Here is a 15,723-nt window from a genome sequence, read left to right on the forward strand (position 1 = left end):
AGGAGCTCGACATGAGCTGGCAATGTGTGTTGCAGCCCAGGGGGTCAGCTGCATCCTGGCCTCCAGCATAAAAAGTGTGGCCAGCAGAGCAAGGGAGGTGATTCTGCCCCTCTGCTCTTGTGAGGCTGCACCTGGAAGACTGAATACAGCTTTGGAGCCCCCAGCACAGGAAAGGCATAGATTTGTTGGAGAGGATCTGGAGAAAGGCCCCAAAGATGATCAAATGGCTGGAGCTCCTCTGGTATGAAGAGACGCTGAGAGAGTTGGGGCTACTGAAGCTGGAGGAGAGGTTCATAGCGACCTTATAAGAGGAGGTTTATATGAAGGGGGCTTGCAGACAAGCTGGGGTGGAGCTTTTCACCAGAGAAGATAGTGACAGGACAAGGGGTAATGGTTTTAAGCTGAAAGAGGGTAGATTTAGGCTAGATGTCAGGGTAAGATTCTTCACTGTGAGGGTAGTAAGACAGTGGAATAGGTTGGCTAGGGAGGTTGTGGCTGCCCCCTCCCTGGAAGTGTTCAAGGCCAGCTTGGATGGGGCCTTGGGCAACCTGGTCTACTGAGAGGTGTCCCTACCCACAAAAGGGGGTTGGATCTTGATCTTGAAATCCCTGCCAACCTTAACCATTCTGATTCAACTCCACTGTAGCTAAAGCTTTCCACATTGGAGATTCTGGCTGGCTATTTTTGTAGAATATTCTATTTTGTAGAATAGGATGTCAGTATTTTGTGGTTTTTTTTTTTTTTTTTTCTTCAAGTAAAAAGCCCCACAGGCTAGAAGGGGACATCTCTGAGGATTTGCTATTTAATTACTGTAACCTTGCAAACAGAAATGCAAAAGTAATTGTCAGAGCATTTATTTCTCTTCTACTCATGAACAGTTCCTATTTTTTTGTTATTAAATTAATTTGTCTTTTGATTTACAGTAAGGGGAATATGTGTTTGTATACATATTGTTTTCAATAATTGCTGTGTTGCCGGACCTTGATTTTTATTTTTTTTTTCTTAAAACCATACTCAATCTTTTGAATGTTTTTGACTCTTTGAAATCATGTCCTTAAACTGCATTTTTTCAGTACCTGATGAATTCTGGATTCATGTTTAGGATATTCAAAAAAATTTCTGAATGAACCTCTACTAAGAGGTTACTCTTGTGAAGTCATGAATCTTCCTCTCTGAAATGTACCCTATGCCGTGACATCGCAGTCTGCACTGCCATCTCTGAAATGAAGGGGCATCATTGTGTAAATATATTTTTCTTATACAGGGCTAACTCCAAAGAAATAAAAAAAGCAAATGCAAAACCTAAGAGTTTTCAAAATACAGTATTCTGGAACTTAAAAAAGCTGTACAGGACTAGTAAATACATTTCTTTCTTCTGCAACTTTAAAAAGCTCCCTCATTAAGTGTCTAGAGATCATTTGCAGAATGGTTGTGGAAGAGTTCAACAGATATAAGATGATTTTTTTTTTTTTGTATAGTATCAGTTTGTCAGTATGCTTTTCTTGTTCACTGTTCTTATATTTAAACTTCTGTTACATACTGAAGTAATTTTGGTGCCTAAATAGAAGTTGTAGATAGGGAAAGCTCTTTTTTGTAAAATGCCTTGCACTCTTGAAATGAACAGGAATGTATTTTGCATAGATAACATACCAGTGTAAAAGGTTGTTCCTGAATTACCTGGATGATGTGCAGGCAAATAGCACCATCCTCTGGCTTTATAATACTAGTTAGGAATTAAACCTGAAATTGTTGTCTGTTATTTTGGGAAGTTTAATGTAATCGTAATAAAATGTACATATTGTACTTTCAGTTTTACATACTCATTTTGGACTAAGGCTTTAACAGAAATTCTGGTAATTTGCATGGACTCTGTATTCTGTTGAATTAGGGGACTGGCTAAAGGGGGTATCTCTTCAGGGTTATCTTGCCCATAGTGCTGACTTTGCTCTTTGCATGTCCATTTATGGTAGGAAGTTGCACTTCAGAAATACTGAGGCTGAGCTTATTGTAAATCTTGGTGAAAGACAATTCACAGTCATTTAAGAAAAATTCGTTGAATTAGAAAACAACACCAACGACTTCTGGTTGTGTATGTCTGGGACAGTAAAGGTGCTGTTATGGAACAACTGCAATTATCTATAACTTTTTTTTTTCACAGCAGATAGCTGTGAAAAACAGAAGCTGCAGCTTCTGTTATGGATTGAGAAAGGGCATTGTTAGCATTGCTAGAGTGCCAGGAAATACACCTCCCACAAATAGTGTTCTAGTAGTTACAAATTGCAGTTATGAGAAGGATCGGATTTAGGATTGGAGAAGGATTGATCCATTTAGTTATAAGCAGTAGACATGAGAAATACTGCAGGGACATTGTTTTCAAAAACTTGGTGGATGAGAAAGCCACTGGTTCGATTGCCATCAATTCCCATTGGACCTTTACACGTTTACGTATCAGAAACATCAAAAGGAGGCAGCTGATGATTGTGTAATTTCTAGAGGGAAACACACACACCTCCCCAGTCTGCTTCAGTGTACATCAGCTCTCTGCTCTCTCACATGCCAACTGTTGGTTTGGTGAAACTGGAAATCTCGAGACCTTTACTGCAGTGACAGTGCTTTTCTTTCTCCTAATATATAAACTGTGAACGTAGACCAGACCAATTATCCATGTTTCTGGGACGACCATACCAGTGGTCTACATAAAGAGCTGAAATGTGCATTCCTTTGTGGAAGTGTGGTGCTTCAGTATAACTTCCTTAAAGGTAGATGCTTGTTGGAATGTTACATTAAGCATCCAGATATTGGCATGTACAGGTTTGGTTTGCTAAAACACTGCTTACAGTTTTATATAGTAAAACTTCTTACCAACCTCTATTAAAAAAACCCAAACATTTTCTGAGGTTTCTGTGGTACATCAGATATTCTAAATTAAATGAATATTTAATTTTACTTCTAAATTAAATGAATGCCATGCAATGGAATGAATACAGTGAAGGGGCACAAATAAAAAATTGGTAGTTTGAGTAAGTCCTGATGGCTAGAAAATTCTATGAGAAGTTTTGTTTCAGGTAAGAAGAGCAAGAGAACACAGAAGTATCTGACTACTGTATTCTGAAGCATTTTGCTTCAGTCAGGGAGTGTGTGTTGATGGCAAGAGAAATGGTGTAACTACAGAAATTTTGGCTAGATTCCAGGCAGGAAAGAAAATGTGCTATTGCCTTGTAATAACACATTCCACCCCATCCTGTTCTAATGTCAGTGCCATTCTCATCCTCTAATTTATTTAGTTATGTTTGAAATATTTTTAATTCCTGTTTGTGCCCTAAGCATAGTATTTCCTCATGTCATTCCAAGTTTTTCATTGCAGTTCAATTTTTCCACTTTGTGATTCAAACCCTTTATCTAGATGTTCCCAGTTTCCTACTAATTTTCCAGTTGTTTGCCACGTTTATTTAGTACATTTACTTTTTTCCACAGGTATTTTGCTTTTGTTTTCAGTTCTGATCCTCTTCTGCTTCCTTCGTATGCATTTATCTCTGCATGTAGCTTGTCACTGAGTATGTGGCCTCCTGCTTTCCTCCTCTCCTTACATGCAGTTTTTCCCCAAGTTAGGTTGTTAACTGATGTTGGATTTTTCATGGTCACTGTAGCTCTTCCTTCATCCTCTGCTCCTTATTGGTTTTCATTCTTTTAGTCCTTGTCTGTCCTTGATAAATCTGCTTTTCTTACTGCTCACTATTCTGTTGCTTTTTTCTTTTGCCCCCTTTTTTTGTGCATGTTTTATGATTATCAGAGGCAAATTTATGCTTCAAGTTTACTTATGTGGTAGGAAACTATGGAGAGCACAGGACAGGTAGAATTTGATCTCAGGTGACACAGCCAAGTCTGGCTGGCCTGGTCAAAAATTGCCACAGCAGTCATGCATTGAGTGTGGATGAAGTGTTTTGGGAATTTAGCTGTTAAAACGTAGTGTTTTAAGAGCATGTACAAACAGTTTTGTAAGGCCAAATTGAGTGGACTTTTAAAAGGAGAAAAAAATTGCTTGAAAGACTTAATTTTTGAAAATAATGTTGGCTTCAGGTGCCATTTTCGAAAAAAAATAAACATTCTGACTGATATTTCCTCTTCCAGTTTCCCTGTTCTCCCCATCTAGGAGGAAAATAAAGAGTTGGCCCCAGGCAGGTACCTCATTTGTACAAATTAATTTTTGAACTGAAGAGTTCAACTTGATTAAAGGTATAAGGATTGAAAGTAAAGCCTGAGCTATGAGAAGTGCCAGCCAACTAACAAGCAGGGCTGCCAGCCCTCCTGACTTTCCCTACTGCACATCCATTTACAGCTGATGTAGTGAAACAAACTGCTTCTGGATCTTCAGTCTTGGGGCACCAAGTTGTGCTGTTTGTTCCACAGAGAACTTACCCATCTTGAAGATACTCATGAATAATTACTCGATAAATAGCCTGTTCTGCATGCTATCTCCCACCTGCTGTATCAAACCTGAAAAAACAAAAAGAAAAACATTTTTATAGCCCAGTGCAAGTAGACATTTTTATTTTCAGCATTTTTCAGTGAAAATGCCTATTCCCAGTTAAATGAAAAAACAAAAAGAAAAAAAAAAAAGAAAAAGTCATGTGCACTATCTGAAACTTTACAGAGAATGTAATAGTTATAACAACAAGTCAGAATTGCCTGGAAAACCCCTGGCTGTGGTTGCTAATAGGAAATAACCTTTCTTTTAAAAAGAAAATGTTTAGAGTTCTTTGTAGAATTGCTTCAATAGTATATTTAGAATGGCTGTGTCTTGGTGCTGGGGGGTGACTTAGCAAGTTGCCTTTTCTTTATTTTGGGTTGCTGCCTTATTTTCGTAAGTGCTGCGGATGTTCATTAGCACCCATTTGTACATTGCAGTTCATAGCAGCATAATGTCATGTGTTTTCCTAAAAATTAGTGTTTTGAAATGGTGTAATGTAAATGTTAGAGTATTTTGACATGTTTTCACATGTGGCATTTTTATTAGAGATAGGTGGTCTTGCTTTACCACCAGAGGGGCTGCTGATGTTTTTATGATCATAGAAGAGTGGCAGAGACTTTTCTAAGTACTTTATATTTTCTTTTCACAATTGTCCTTTATTGCTTTATGTATTTGCATAAGAAAGGATGCCAGCATGTTGCATTTCTTCACATGTGCAGCAGAATCTGTCAGTTATCTATTACATCAAAAAGAATTTAAATGCTGGGCTATAGGAATGAGTGCACGGTGAATTATATGCAGGCAGACTTTTTTAAAGGTTAGGAAACTCTAAATTTAGAAAATCTGGAATGCTCTAAGATCAGTGGTCTTGTTATGTACTGGCAGGACATGGTTGAGAGCCCTGGACCTAAATATTATTCCTGGCACTGGGATTCCTTGATAATATTATTCCTCAGTACATCTGCCACTGGAGATCTGGTGGGCTCTATGGCAAGCTCAACCAAGCTGCTGCAAGTTGCTGCCATGTCAAATAATTCAGTTGAATTATTAAAAAAAAAAAATGCTTTCAGGAGTACATCTCTTTATATTTCCTATGTGCTATGCATGGTGGAATTTGAAGGGAAAAGAAATAAAATCTACTGGTTTTAAGCCAAGGGAAAGGTTTTAATTAAAGGCTAGGACCTTTCAAATTTTATGGCATAAATAAAAGGATAGAAATAGTTTGAAACTTGTCGGCTGGAATATCTTACACACAGTATTTTGAAATAGTTGATGAATAGATGTATTAAAAGGTTCATATAAAGCCACATACATCTGGGTAAACAGTTAATACATGCTGTGATCATGAAATTGTACATAATCAGGCTGACATCTCTGCATCTTGTCTCATGTGTAGTCAATTTTTGGATATTTTTAAAACAGTAGGGCCTTAAAATTACTTTTAAAATATAGTACAGAATATAGGAAGGGAAATAATTGCCTTGATGGGGCCTCAGTTAATAATCTGCTTTTCAGACAGAACTGTCTCGTCTGTGCTTCTATTAAAATTATGGAATCAGGAAAAGGTTTGGATTGGAAGGCACCTTAAAGATCATGTAGTTCCAACTCCTGTGCCCTGTGCAGGGACACCTCCCACTAGACCAGGTTGCTCAAAGCCTGATCCTGCCTGGCCTTGAGCACCTCCAGGGATTTTGGCATCTACAACTTCCCTGAGCAACCAGTTCTATTATCTCGCCATCCTCACATAAAAGAATTTCCCTAGTATCTAATCCAAATATAACCTTTTTAAGTTTAAAACAGTTCCTGCTCATCCTATCACATCCTATTCCCTTGTAAAAAGCCCCTCCCTGGCTTTCCTGTAGAACTTCTTTAATTACTGGAAGGCTGCTATAATGTCACCCCAGATCTTTTTTAGCTATTGGAATCTTAAACAGTAAGGTGTACCTTATTGTAGTCTTGTTACCAATACAGTCAATAGTTGCACTTTCAATAGTATATTCAAAAAATATCTTTTTAATCAGTGAGTCATGAAGCATACTTGGCATGAGCTTGCAAAGCAGTGCACAAAACCAGTACAAGCCCAGTGCACTCTTTTCGTTTATGCAGTGGGGGCCTCTTGCTGTATAATTAATAGACAAAGGTGTAGGTCATTTGTTGTGGTTATATAGAAAGTCTGTAGCAGAGTAAGGGATGCAAACTGGATCTTCTAGATCATACAGCATTGTGTGACATGTGTATTGCTCCATGGCAGCATTAGTTTAGAGAGCACTAGGAGGACCTGTTAATTAAGTAAATTAATTCTGTCTATTAAGTATCAGTAGCATCCAGGCTCCCCAGATCCCATGTGAATTGAGGTGGCATGCAGCCTCCTTCTTTTAACTGCTCATACCACTTTTGAAAATAGGAAAATCAGTATAAACCAAGTAAAAATTCCCAAGACATGTAAATGACTTGCAGGTTTAAAGAAAAAGAGCCTGCAATCTGACTACAGTTAATTAGCACATGATTTACTTGTTCAAGGTGCACTCCTTTACCACTACTGATATTTTCACCTTATCAGAAGCAGTCCTCTCTGTCCAATGGTAAACCTGAGCTTAAAGTTGCAGTGCCATTGCAGAATTTGATGAGAGGAGGACAGACTGGGACAAGTCTGTGCTTAGGAATCAAATACAGTGCAATTGTGTTTTGGTTGTTGAAAAGGAGTGGGCATCTGACTGAAGTCAAGTTGGATACTAGCACACCCAGTGCTAGGATGTATTTCTCCAAACATGTCAGTAGCCCTGCTTCACTTAACATTTCTTCACTTAGCATTTCCTACTTGAGATGATGGTTGTTTAGCACACTCTTGTTTGTTCTGAACTACCTGGAAACAGAGTAGTCTGATAATCAACGTTACCAAGTACTCTAACATAATGTCCAGACCTCCAACAGAGTTGGAGAAAAGATCAATTTTTAATCTTTGTTACTTTCAGTGTAAGTATACAAACAGAAACTGGAAGAACCCCCAACCTCTCAGGCCTGTTATATATGATATAGAAGCTAAAGTAACATTTTGATTTGTTTAATATCTTTTACAGGCAATCCTTACAGCCACTTTTAGAAAACAGCCCAAAACCTAGGGAGTTGCTTATGGTAAAGGAAGATGGTTGACAAGATCTGTGCATTTTTGCTGTTGCAGCTTGAACACCCAGAGAGACTTTTTCCTTTTTAAAGGCTGTCCCTATGTTTTACTTGCTTCCTGCATCTATATGCATATATACATGTCCTGTTTATCTGTCTGCAAATACTTCATTGTACCATCAGATTTGGGGTTTGTACTTTTAATAACTTTGCAGTTATGGGACGTGTCATTAGTAATGCTTTTTGGGTAAATCAAAAGGCTTTTCAGTCATACCATCGGACAGTCACAAAGAAGGTAAAAACAAAGAAAATAAGAAAGGGAAGAAAGCTTTACTTGCCAAAATGTCAAGCACTGCCACAGTTGTACTGGAGTAACAACTGTGCAGTTCTCCATTTTCCTTGGTGTTGCCCTCATCCTAATTTAATGCTAAGACAGGGTGCATCAGTGCATATTTTCTTTGGTAGTGGTGTTTGGCTCATAGCTACATTATGTTGTAGTCTAAATATTCTGATGTCAGTGCAGTCTGAATACTAGGTGTCTCTCTGAAAAGTCCTTTGCTTAAAATAGGCTAGAAGATTTTGGTTTTTAAACATTATGAATTGAGAACTACCATGCTGACATGTCTTTATATTGTTATAATTTATAAATATGTACTTACTCTTTTCATGGAAGGAAAATCCTAATGTTGTTAGGGAACTGGTGGAATGATAGAGTGCCTTCTTCAGTAAAATCTCTTGCTCTACAATTTGACACCATTGGTGAATCAGCACATGTACTTGCATCTCATCCATACTTATTTTTGGTTATGTAATTCAAGAGTATGTGAAATGTAGCAAGCAGGTATTCAGACTTCTCTAGGAATTTATGAAAGTGTATCTGTCTTTGGTTTTAATTTATGTGTACTCCAGAGATAGGAAACATTTTGTCATTGAATTGCTTAGGTATGTGCTTAAGAATGTCCAACTGGCAGTAGGCATGAATGATGTTAATGAGGGCTTTCTTGCAAAAACCTTGCAACTTGCAAAGAGGCTGATTTTCTTCACAGTTGCTTTTGTTGTAGTCAGGTTTGGATTTCTCCTTCTAATCTTCTTCCAGGCTTGAAGTGCACTTCAATTGCTGCAGGATATTCAGCTTGTTGATTAAGAAATGTTTCTTTTAAAAATTGTATCAGCATTGTGCATTGACTTCCTTTTAGGTCCAAGGTGCATTTTGAGGATTTGCATATGATCTGTTATGTGCTGAATAGCTTTTGTGTTGCCTGCTACAACAGATACAAATTAATCATAGTTTTCTCTGATGCCCTGTAGATTAGATAGCATGTACTCCTTTCCCAGCCTTATGTCCTTTGTAACAAAGCCCATAATTATTAATATTTAATGGTGCCTGCAGTACACAAAAGACAGACTTGGGCCTCACCTCATGTGCTGCCTGATTTTATTGTAATTAGTTACAAAAATATTGAAGTCAGAAAATGGTATTTGAGGCTTCTGTCAGTAGTGTTACTAATAATTCTTGCCATGCCTTTGTATCCATTTAAATGTCACCACTCCCAGTTTATCTCTGTGGTTTGGTTTATCTTTATGTGATCTTGGTCTGCTTCCTTGCTCCATGTAGGCTGAAGGGTTAGTGCTTCATAAAAAATAAACAAATAAAGAAAAACAATACCCAAACTATCAGTGATGTCAGTCAAAAATTAATTTACTTTCTCTTGCTTTTTGTAATTTCATTTTGTGTTTTCTTTCAACTTTCCATGTTTTCTAATTTCTGTTTCTAGATTTCTGTATTTTCTTTGTCAAATACTTGATTTGTTGAATGTATTTTGCATCAGTGTCAAACAGCCGAACAGGATTTGCACAGAGTAACGTTTAATTTCTAATGGATTATGGGGATGGATTTTGTAAAACTTTGACTTTTGATTTTTGGATCAGATGTAGCAAATACTGCTAATAGATTGCAAGTTATTTGTGAGTTGTGTGATATGAACTGTTATCTGGGTTTCTTTCAACTAATCTCATTTTAATTTCATGGCGATTTTTGTTTTTGTCAGTTCCTAGCAGCCAGATTTCAAGCATGTTATTTTCAGAGAATTATCTGTAGCTTCAAATTACATGTAAAGCACTCCTGTTTAACTGGCACTTGAAGGCAATGGCTGCTTGAAAATTTTTAGAATTGAAGTGGGAAAAGACATACCAAGTTGGCAACAAAGACAATGTAATTTTTGCTGTAACTCAAGTGATTACATATTAAAAATATCTAGTTGGTGATCTGTGTAGGAGCTTGAAGATGAAAGGAAGATGTTTGTGTGTAGCTAGAAGTCCTTGTCCAGTGACTCCCCCTCCCTAGAGTAAATTTAATTTTTTAACAGGAAATTGTTAGCACTGTTGTAAAAGTGTAGTTTCACAAAATTCAGAATGAACCTTACTGTAATTGTGTTTTCATTTAAGTTACAGTAAAAATTGATGCCTTTACAGTAATTCATTTACTCAGCTCTGATAATTGTTTCTTAGTAATCCTAGGTTAGCTAGCTTGGGTATTGCTTGGCTTCTTCAGCCTAATTGAGTGCAAGACAAATGTATCCAAGTTTCAGGGAAGGCCAGGTGGCTCATACACAGCTTGTTCTGCTTCTAGCAGTACCTGAAGTAGGAATATTTGTTTTTTACAATGTGCTTTCAATGGCCTTGAGGATCAGCAATGTAAAGGCAAAGGAAAAACTAAATAAGAATTAACCTAAAAGCCTGTGAGCAGCTGCAGAGTGTTTCTTTATGCTCATAATGCATGAAATGCTTCTGGCATCCTACAGAACTGCTGTGAGTAAAGGTCTTGAACAGGGTAGGTGTCATGTGAATGCTTGGAGATACAGATGAGATTTTCACAATAAATAGAACTGTTTGTTGCTTATTTTGAATAAATATGTCATCTGTGCAAGTAAGACACTGAACTGTGAAAAGTCATTATTGCAGGCTGGTATATTTGGGTTGAAGAGAAGTAATGTAACTTGTTAAACTTTATATTTAATACCTGTTAGTCACAACCTTGAGTTCAAACTTACTTTTTGTCTATTACTAGGAAAAACAAGGGATTCTCAGTCAGCCAGAACGGAATCTGAAATTGTGCCAAAAGTTACCAAAATGACAGTGTCTGGAAAGAAACAGTCTATGGGATTTGAAGTTCCATGGTAAGCTAAGCCCATGTACATCAAGATACATCAGCAGCTCTTCTTTCAGACTGATGCACCTGTAGCAAGTTTTCTTCTTCTTTTTTTTTTTTTTTCTAATTTTTACAGCAGTTTGTGTCACTCTCCAAAACTAACCATCACAGCTTCTTGTTTGACTCAGAATTACTTTCAGAAGATGGTACCTCACGTTTTGAGTTTAACAAATCCTTTCACTATGAATAGTGCAGAGAGATATCAGGTAGTCAGGTTATTTAAACATCCGCTTCATAGAATACTGAACTTGTGGGGGTTCGTTTATTTTAAATTTAGTTCTTTTAGTGGAATTATGAAGTCAATAATCTTAACAGTTGTTGCTTGTTCTTCAAAGAATTAATACATTTAAGAATCACTGATGGCTAAATTTTGCCTTTCTCTTTTATTAACTTTAGCAGGTGTCCAGGGAACAGCTGCTGTAGAAAAGAAATTAGTCCTTATACTTTAGATAAATTGGAGTGGCTGAGCAAGAGTTGTAGTTTTTTCCTGACTTTGAACTGTTGGAGGGATGTCTTGTGATAACATGAAAATAGTTATCTGGATCAGCCTACCTGCAACAGCAGCCAGCAATGAATTATCAAAGAAATGGATAAGGACAGGGCATGCATGTTGAGAATACAGCTCATGAAATGTAATTACATGTAGCATTCTGTGGCTTCCCACCATTTTTTTTGTTTGTTTTGTTTTTTGTTTTGTTTTTTTTTTAATCCTGCAGTGTTTGTAGTTCTGATCTGGAAAGCATTTTTGTGAGTAGGAGAGTGGTATGGTCTTCATTTTGGAGCATCTTGTGCATATTTGATAGATGATATATTTCTGGGCCTTTTAAAATCTTCTTTCTGTGCTGTTTGAGATTTCAGTACAAAAAAGGCAACATAGTTGTTTTTTTCTTTCTTCCCCTGCCTCTACTAATCAGTGACTCTGGGTGGCACAACTGGACTTCATCACAAATTTCCTATTAATGCCATCTTCATCTCTATCTCTGGTTTTTCTACTACAGTTCTTATAAACTGGAGTTTTACATGTGGACCTTGGTGGATTAAATTCATTTAGATAGAAGTTTATAAAAAGTAAGGAATCTTGAGTGAGTGAAAAAGATCTGCCAGCTAGTTCTGGATAGTAGGGATTGATAGTTTTAGTTCTAATAAAGACTATTTAAAATGCTTGTTCAAAAAGAAAAAAAAAAGCAAATACAGAATTTTATATCTCTGATGCTTTAACAAGTGCCACACCGTGTGTATGTGTCCCTGCTCCATAGGGAAGGAGAAGGTAAGAAGAATGCTTCCTCATCTGTTGACTGGATAGACTCAGTTGCTGAAGGAAGGTGGTTGGCTCTAATATGCTTATCACCTGCTCTGGTTCTGGGACCCTGAAGTAGTTGGTATCATGCTTACTTCTAGATAAATGATGCTGGGTTTTCTTGACAGAAAAAAAAAGAAAAAAGCCTTCAGGACCTGGTATTCACTTTAGATAAATCTTTGATATCAATCTGATATCAATCTGATATCAATCTGATATCAATCTGATACCCAGCTTCTTAAGCTTGGGTTTGCTGTTTAGAGTCATAGCTCATAGAATGGTTTGGGTTGGAAGGGACCTCAAAGCTGATCCAGTTCCACTCTTTATCCATGCTCAGGGACCCCTCCCACAGCCCAGGGTGCTCCAAGCCCCATCCAAGGTGTTCATGAAAGCTTCCAGGGATGAGGCAACCATAATTAAAGCTCCTTGACTTAATCAGCAAGGAATCATGGAAGGGTTTGGGTTGGAGGGCACCTTAAAGCTCATCCAGTCCCAGCTGGACAATCCAGGGACCCCTCTGGTCATCTGAGGGTATTTTTAAATTCACCTCACTTATTTCATGGTACCGCTGGAATACTAATACAAGCTGCTTTTGCTGTGGAAATTAGATGCATGTTAAGGCACTTAGCTTTAAGTGGGGGAAATAGGTAAGAAGGGTAAAAGGTAAAAGTGCAGAAGTTAAAAGCACATGATTTGGAGCACAGCCACTCCATCAATATAGAAGAAATCAAAATTTAAACTGCAAAATTAGTTGTGTATTTGAAGACTTCTGCTTCAAGGAGTCCATGATGGCCTCCTTTATTCTTTTGTATTATGAGCCATTGTGGAGGCTCTACAGGGTACTAGGACTTGAAGAAGTGGGGAGGAGTCCTTGATTGTATTGGCATAATATTTTTCCTTCTTTGTTGTAGGACAGTGAAATCTGCTCTCCTGATTCTTTTCCTAACAGTTGGAGCTTTACTGGCTTCTTTCCAGTTTCTGTGGAAAGTCTGTGCAAAATACGTTGTGATTAGGTATCACTACCATTGTCTTGCAGGCTTATAATGACTTTGTATGCATGTGTTTCTAAGCTTGAAAAACAAAGCCCAACATCAACCCCTGCCTCAACTCTGACTGTCAGAGTTGGCTTTTTTTCTTCATTTATCTTCTGGAGTATTGACATCATAAGGATGAGTTGTCAGGGAACAGAATGACTCTGTGTTTAGTAACAACTAAGAAAAACTGGTTCTTTTGACACTTTTCATGTTCTTCTTGCATTGATAAATGTAGTGCAGAGGGTTTAGAATAATACAGATTTATAAGTACATAGCTTCTATCACTGACCAAAAGCAGTGTTACAAATTACTCAGAAAAGTTTGGATTCTAAAAAACCTGTAACTGTGCCCTCTACTCTCACCCCCAAACATTTTTATGGTGCTTGTGCAAGCACCATTAAAGGTTGATTGTTTAGCATGTACAACCTAGTTTTTGTTATAATTTTATGTGATCTTAAAAAAGATGCATGGATCATGTTTTTAAAACTAATATTAAAATAACAGCCTAGCATTGTCAAAAACTGTTCTTTGACTAGCTGTTCAATCTTTGATTCAGTCCTGTTATGAGGTATGACCTCATAATAATACATTAATCTTTTTAAAATGAACACATTATTAAAAGTCATGTATTGCTTTGAGCATTGATTGCCTTTTGTTGCTGGGTACTCTTAGTTGGATTATCTACAAAAAATGGAGTTTACTAACTTCTGACTTTGTTTTTTTGATTCTCTAGCAAAAAAAAAAAGGCTTTTTCTTCCTGTTAAGTCTTGAAGGAAGCCAGTAGAACACCTAAGAACAAAAAAGTGATTATTTTAACCAGCCTGACCAATATTGTGTAACTAATAATTTTGAAAGGGGAAATAAATGTAGACATTTCCTATTATGACTGTAAGTACTCCGAAAGAGTCAGTTGTACAAAAATAATTCACTAAGCTTCCATACTAGAAGATTGAAAATTATGTTTAAAAGCCAAATTATGCAAAGTTGATCTTCAGCAGATAAGCTTTCAGATTCTTCTTTGAATGCACCATGATGTGAACTTGTTCAACAGTTCTGTGCGATTTGGTGTCTTTTAACATGTATTTTAACAACATATGTTTTTAATACTTTGGTATGTCTGCTGATTTCCTAACAAAAAGATGTGAAGGCTCTTTTGATGTTTGTGCCTGAATTGTGGTGGTCAAGCTTTCTTGAATATACGGCTTCAGTGCACATACAAGGTGCTTTTGAAGAAGTCAAGACTTAAGTAGTTAATGTGTGTTAGTGGCACAAAGTGATTTGGCAAACAGGCACAGACATTGGCAAACTGAGACCACTCTTCGTAGTTTCATCAAGTTCTCACACTAGATAAACAGAAGATACAAGCAACTGGTTAGGAGCTGCTCTTCCTCCAAATACAGGTTTTACTTAGTATAGTAGCTCATCGTAACTCAGACCATATTGCAACTTTGCTCCTGAAGATACTTGCTAATACAATCAACCTGTTTATATCCTCAACTGCCTGCATAAATGACATACTAGGTACTATTATGCTATTCTAAATGCTTTGCCTTCTAACAGAGGATGGAGTCAAGCTTTTCTCAGGGGTAACTACCAACAGGACAAGGGGCAATGGTTATAAACTGGAGCAAAGGCTGTTCTGTATAAATACAAGGAAGAATTTTTTCCCTGTGAGGGTGACAGGGCACTGGCACAGGCTGCCCAGGGAGGGTGTGGAGTCTCCTTCCCTTCCCTGGAGACATTCAGACCCCACCTGGAAGTGTTCCTGTGTGACCTGTGCTGTAGGTGACCCTGCTCTGGAAGGGGGGGTGGATTCGATGATCTTTTGAGGTCCCTTCCAGCCCCTCACTTTCTGTGATTCTATGATTATGCAAAAGCACAAGGACCATCTGTGCCCCTGCAACCAGAGTCTCTGGCATAAAAAAAGTTCTTTGCCTAGCTAATTTGAGAGGTGTGCTTGTGTATCCAGCCTTGATGCAAGACCCTGGCCTTGGGTTGTGGAACTGTAGCCAGAAAACCTGAATGCTCACATTTCTGTTTTGGGATTTCACAATCCAGAGAAAAACTTGGCTTTGGGCTTTATAAAAAAGGTGTCAATCAATTGTTTGCAGTAGTAGTGATTGCATAGGTGGGTTCTAAAATTGAGAAGAAAAAAGGACACCTACAAAATGTCCCATGTTGCTTAGTGGTATAAAGAGGGGATAATTTTGTTCTCAGTCTGATTATTTACTTGGTTTAATTTTCATATTGTAACTCTTGAACTGCTTTGTTCACTAGACTAACATGCTTGGACTGTATTGTTTCTTGAGAATATAGAATCATAGAATCATAGAATTGGCTGGGTTGGAAGGGACCTCAGAGATCATCAAGTCCAACCCTTGATCCACTACTGCTGCAGTTACCAGACCATGGCACTGAGTGCCACATCCAGTCTCTTTTTAAATATCTCCAGACACAGAGAATCCACTACTTCCTGGGGCAGCCCATTCCAATGCTTGATCACCCTCTCGGTAAAGAAATTCTTTCTAATGTCCAACCTAAACCTCCCCCGGCACAACTTGAGACCATGCCCTCTTGTCTTGCTGAGAGTTGCCTG

At 37.7% G+C, this 15,723-nt stretch overlaps 1 protein-coding gene across 2 annotated transcripts in view; it reads left to right on the forward strand.

Annotated features, from left to right (window-relative positions):
• Positions 1–15,723, forward strand: part of HBS1L (HBS1 like translational GTPase) — a 59,262-nt gene that overhangs the window by 23,087 nt on the left and 20,452 nt on the right. For both annotated transcript variants that reach the window (XM_030447329.1, XM_030447330.1), the window contains exon 5: positions 10,656–10,764. In XM_030447329.1, coding sequence (XP_030303189.1) covers positions 10,656–10,764 — 109 coding nt within the window. The remainder of the gene's footprint in view (positions 1–10,655; positions 10,765–15,723) is intronic.

The sequence above is a fragment of the Calypte anna genome, chromosome 3 (genome assembly GCF_003957555.1).
Source record: "Calypte anna isolate BGI_N300 chromosome 3, bCalAnn1_v1.p, whole genome shotgun sequence".
Taxonomy (NCBI): Eukaryota; Metazoa; Chordata; class Aves; order Apodiformes; family Trochilidae; genus Calypte; species Calypte anna.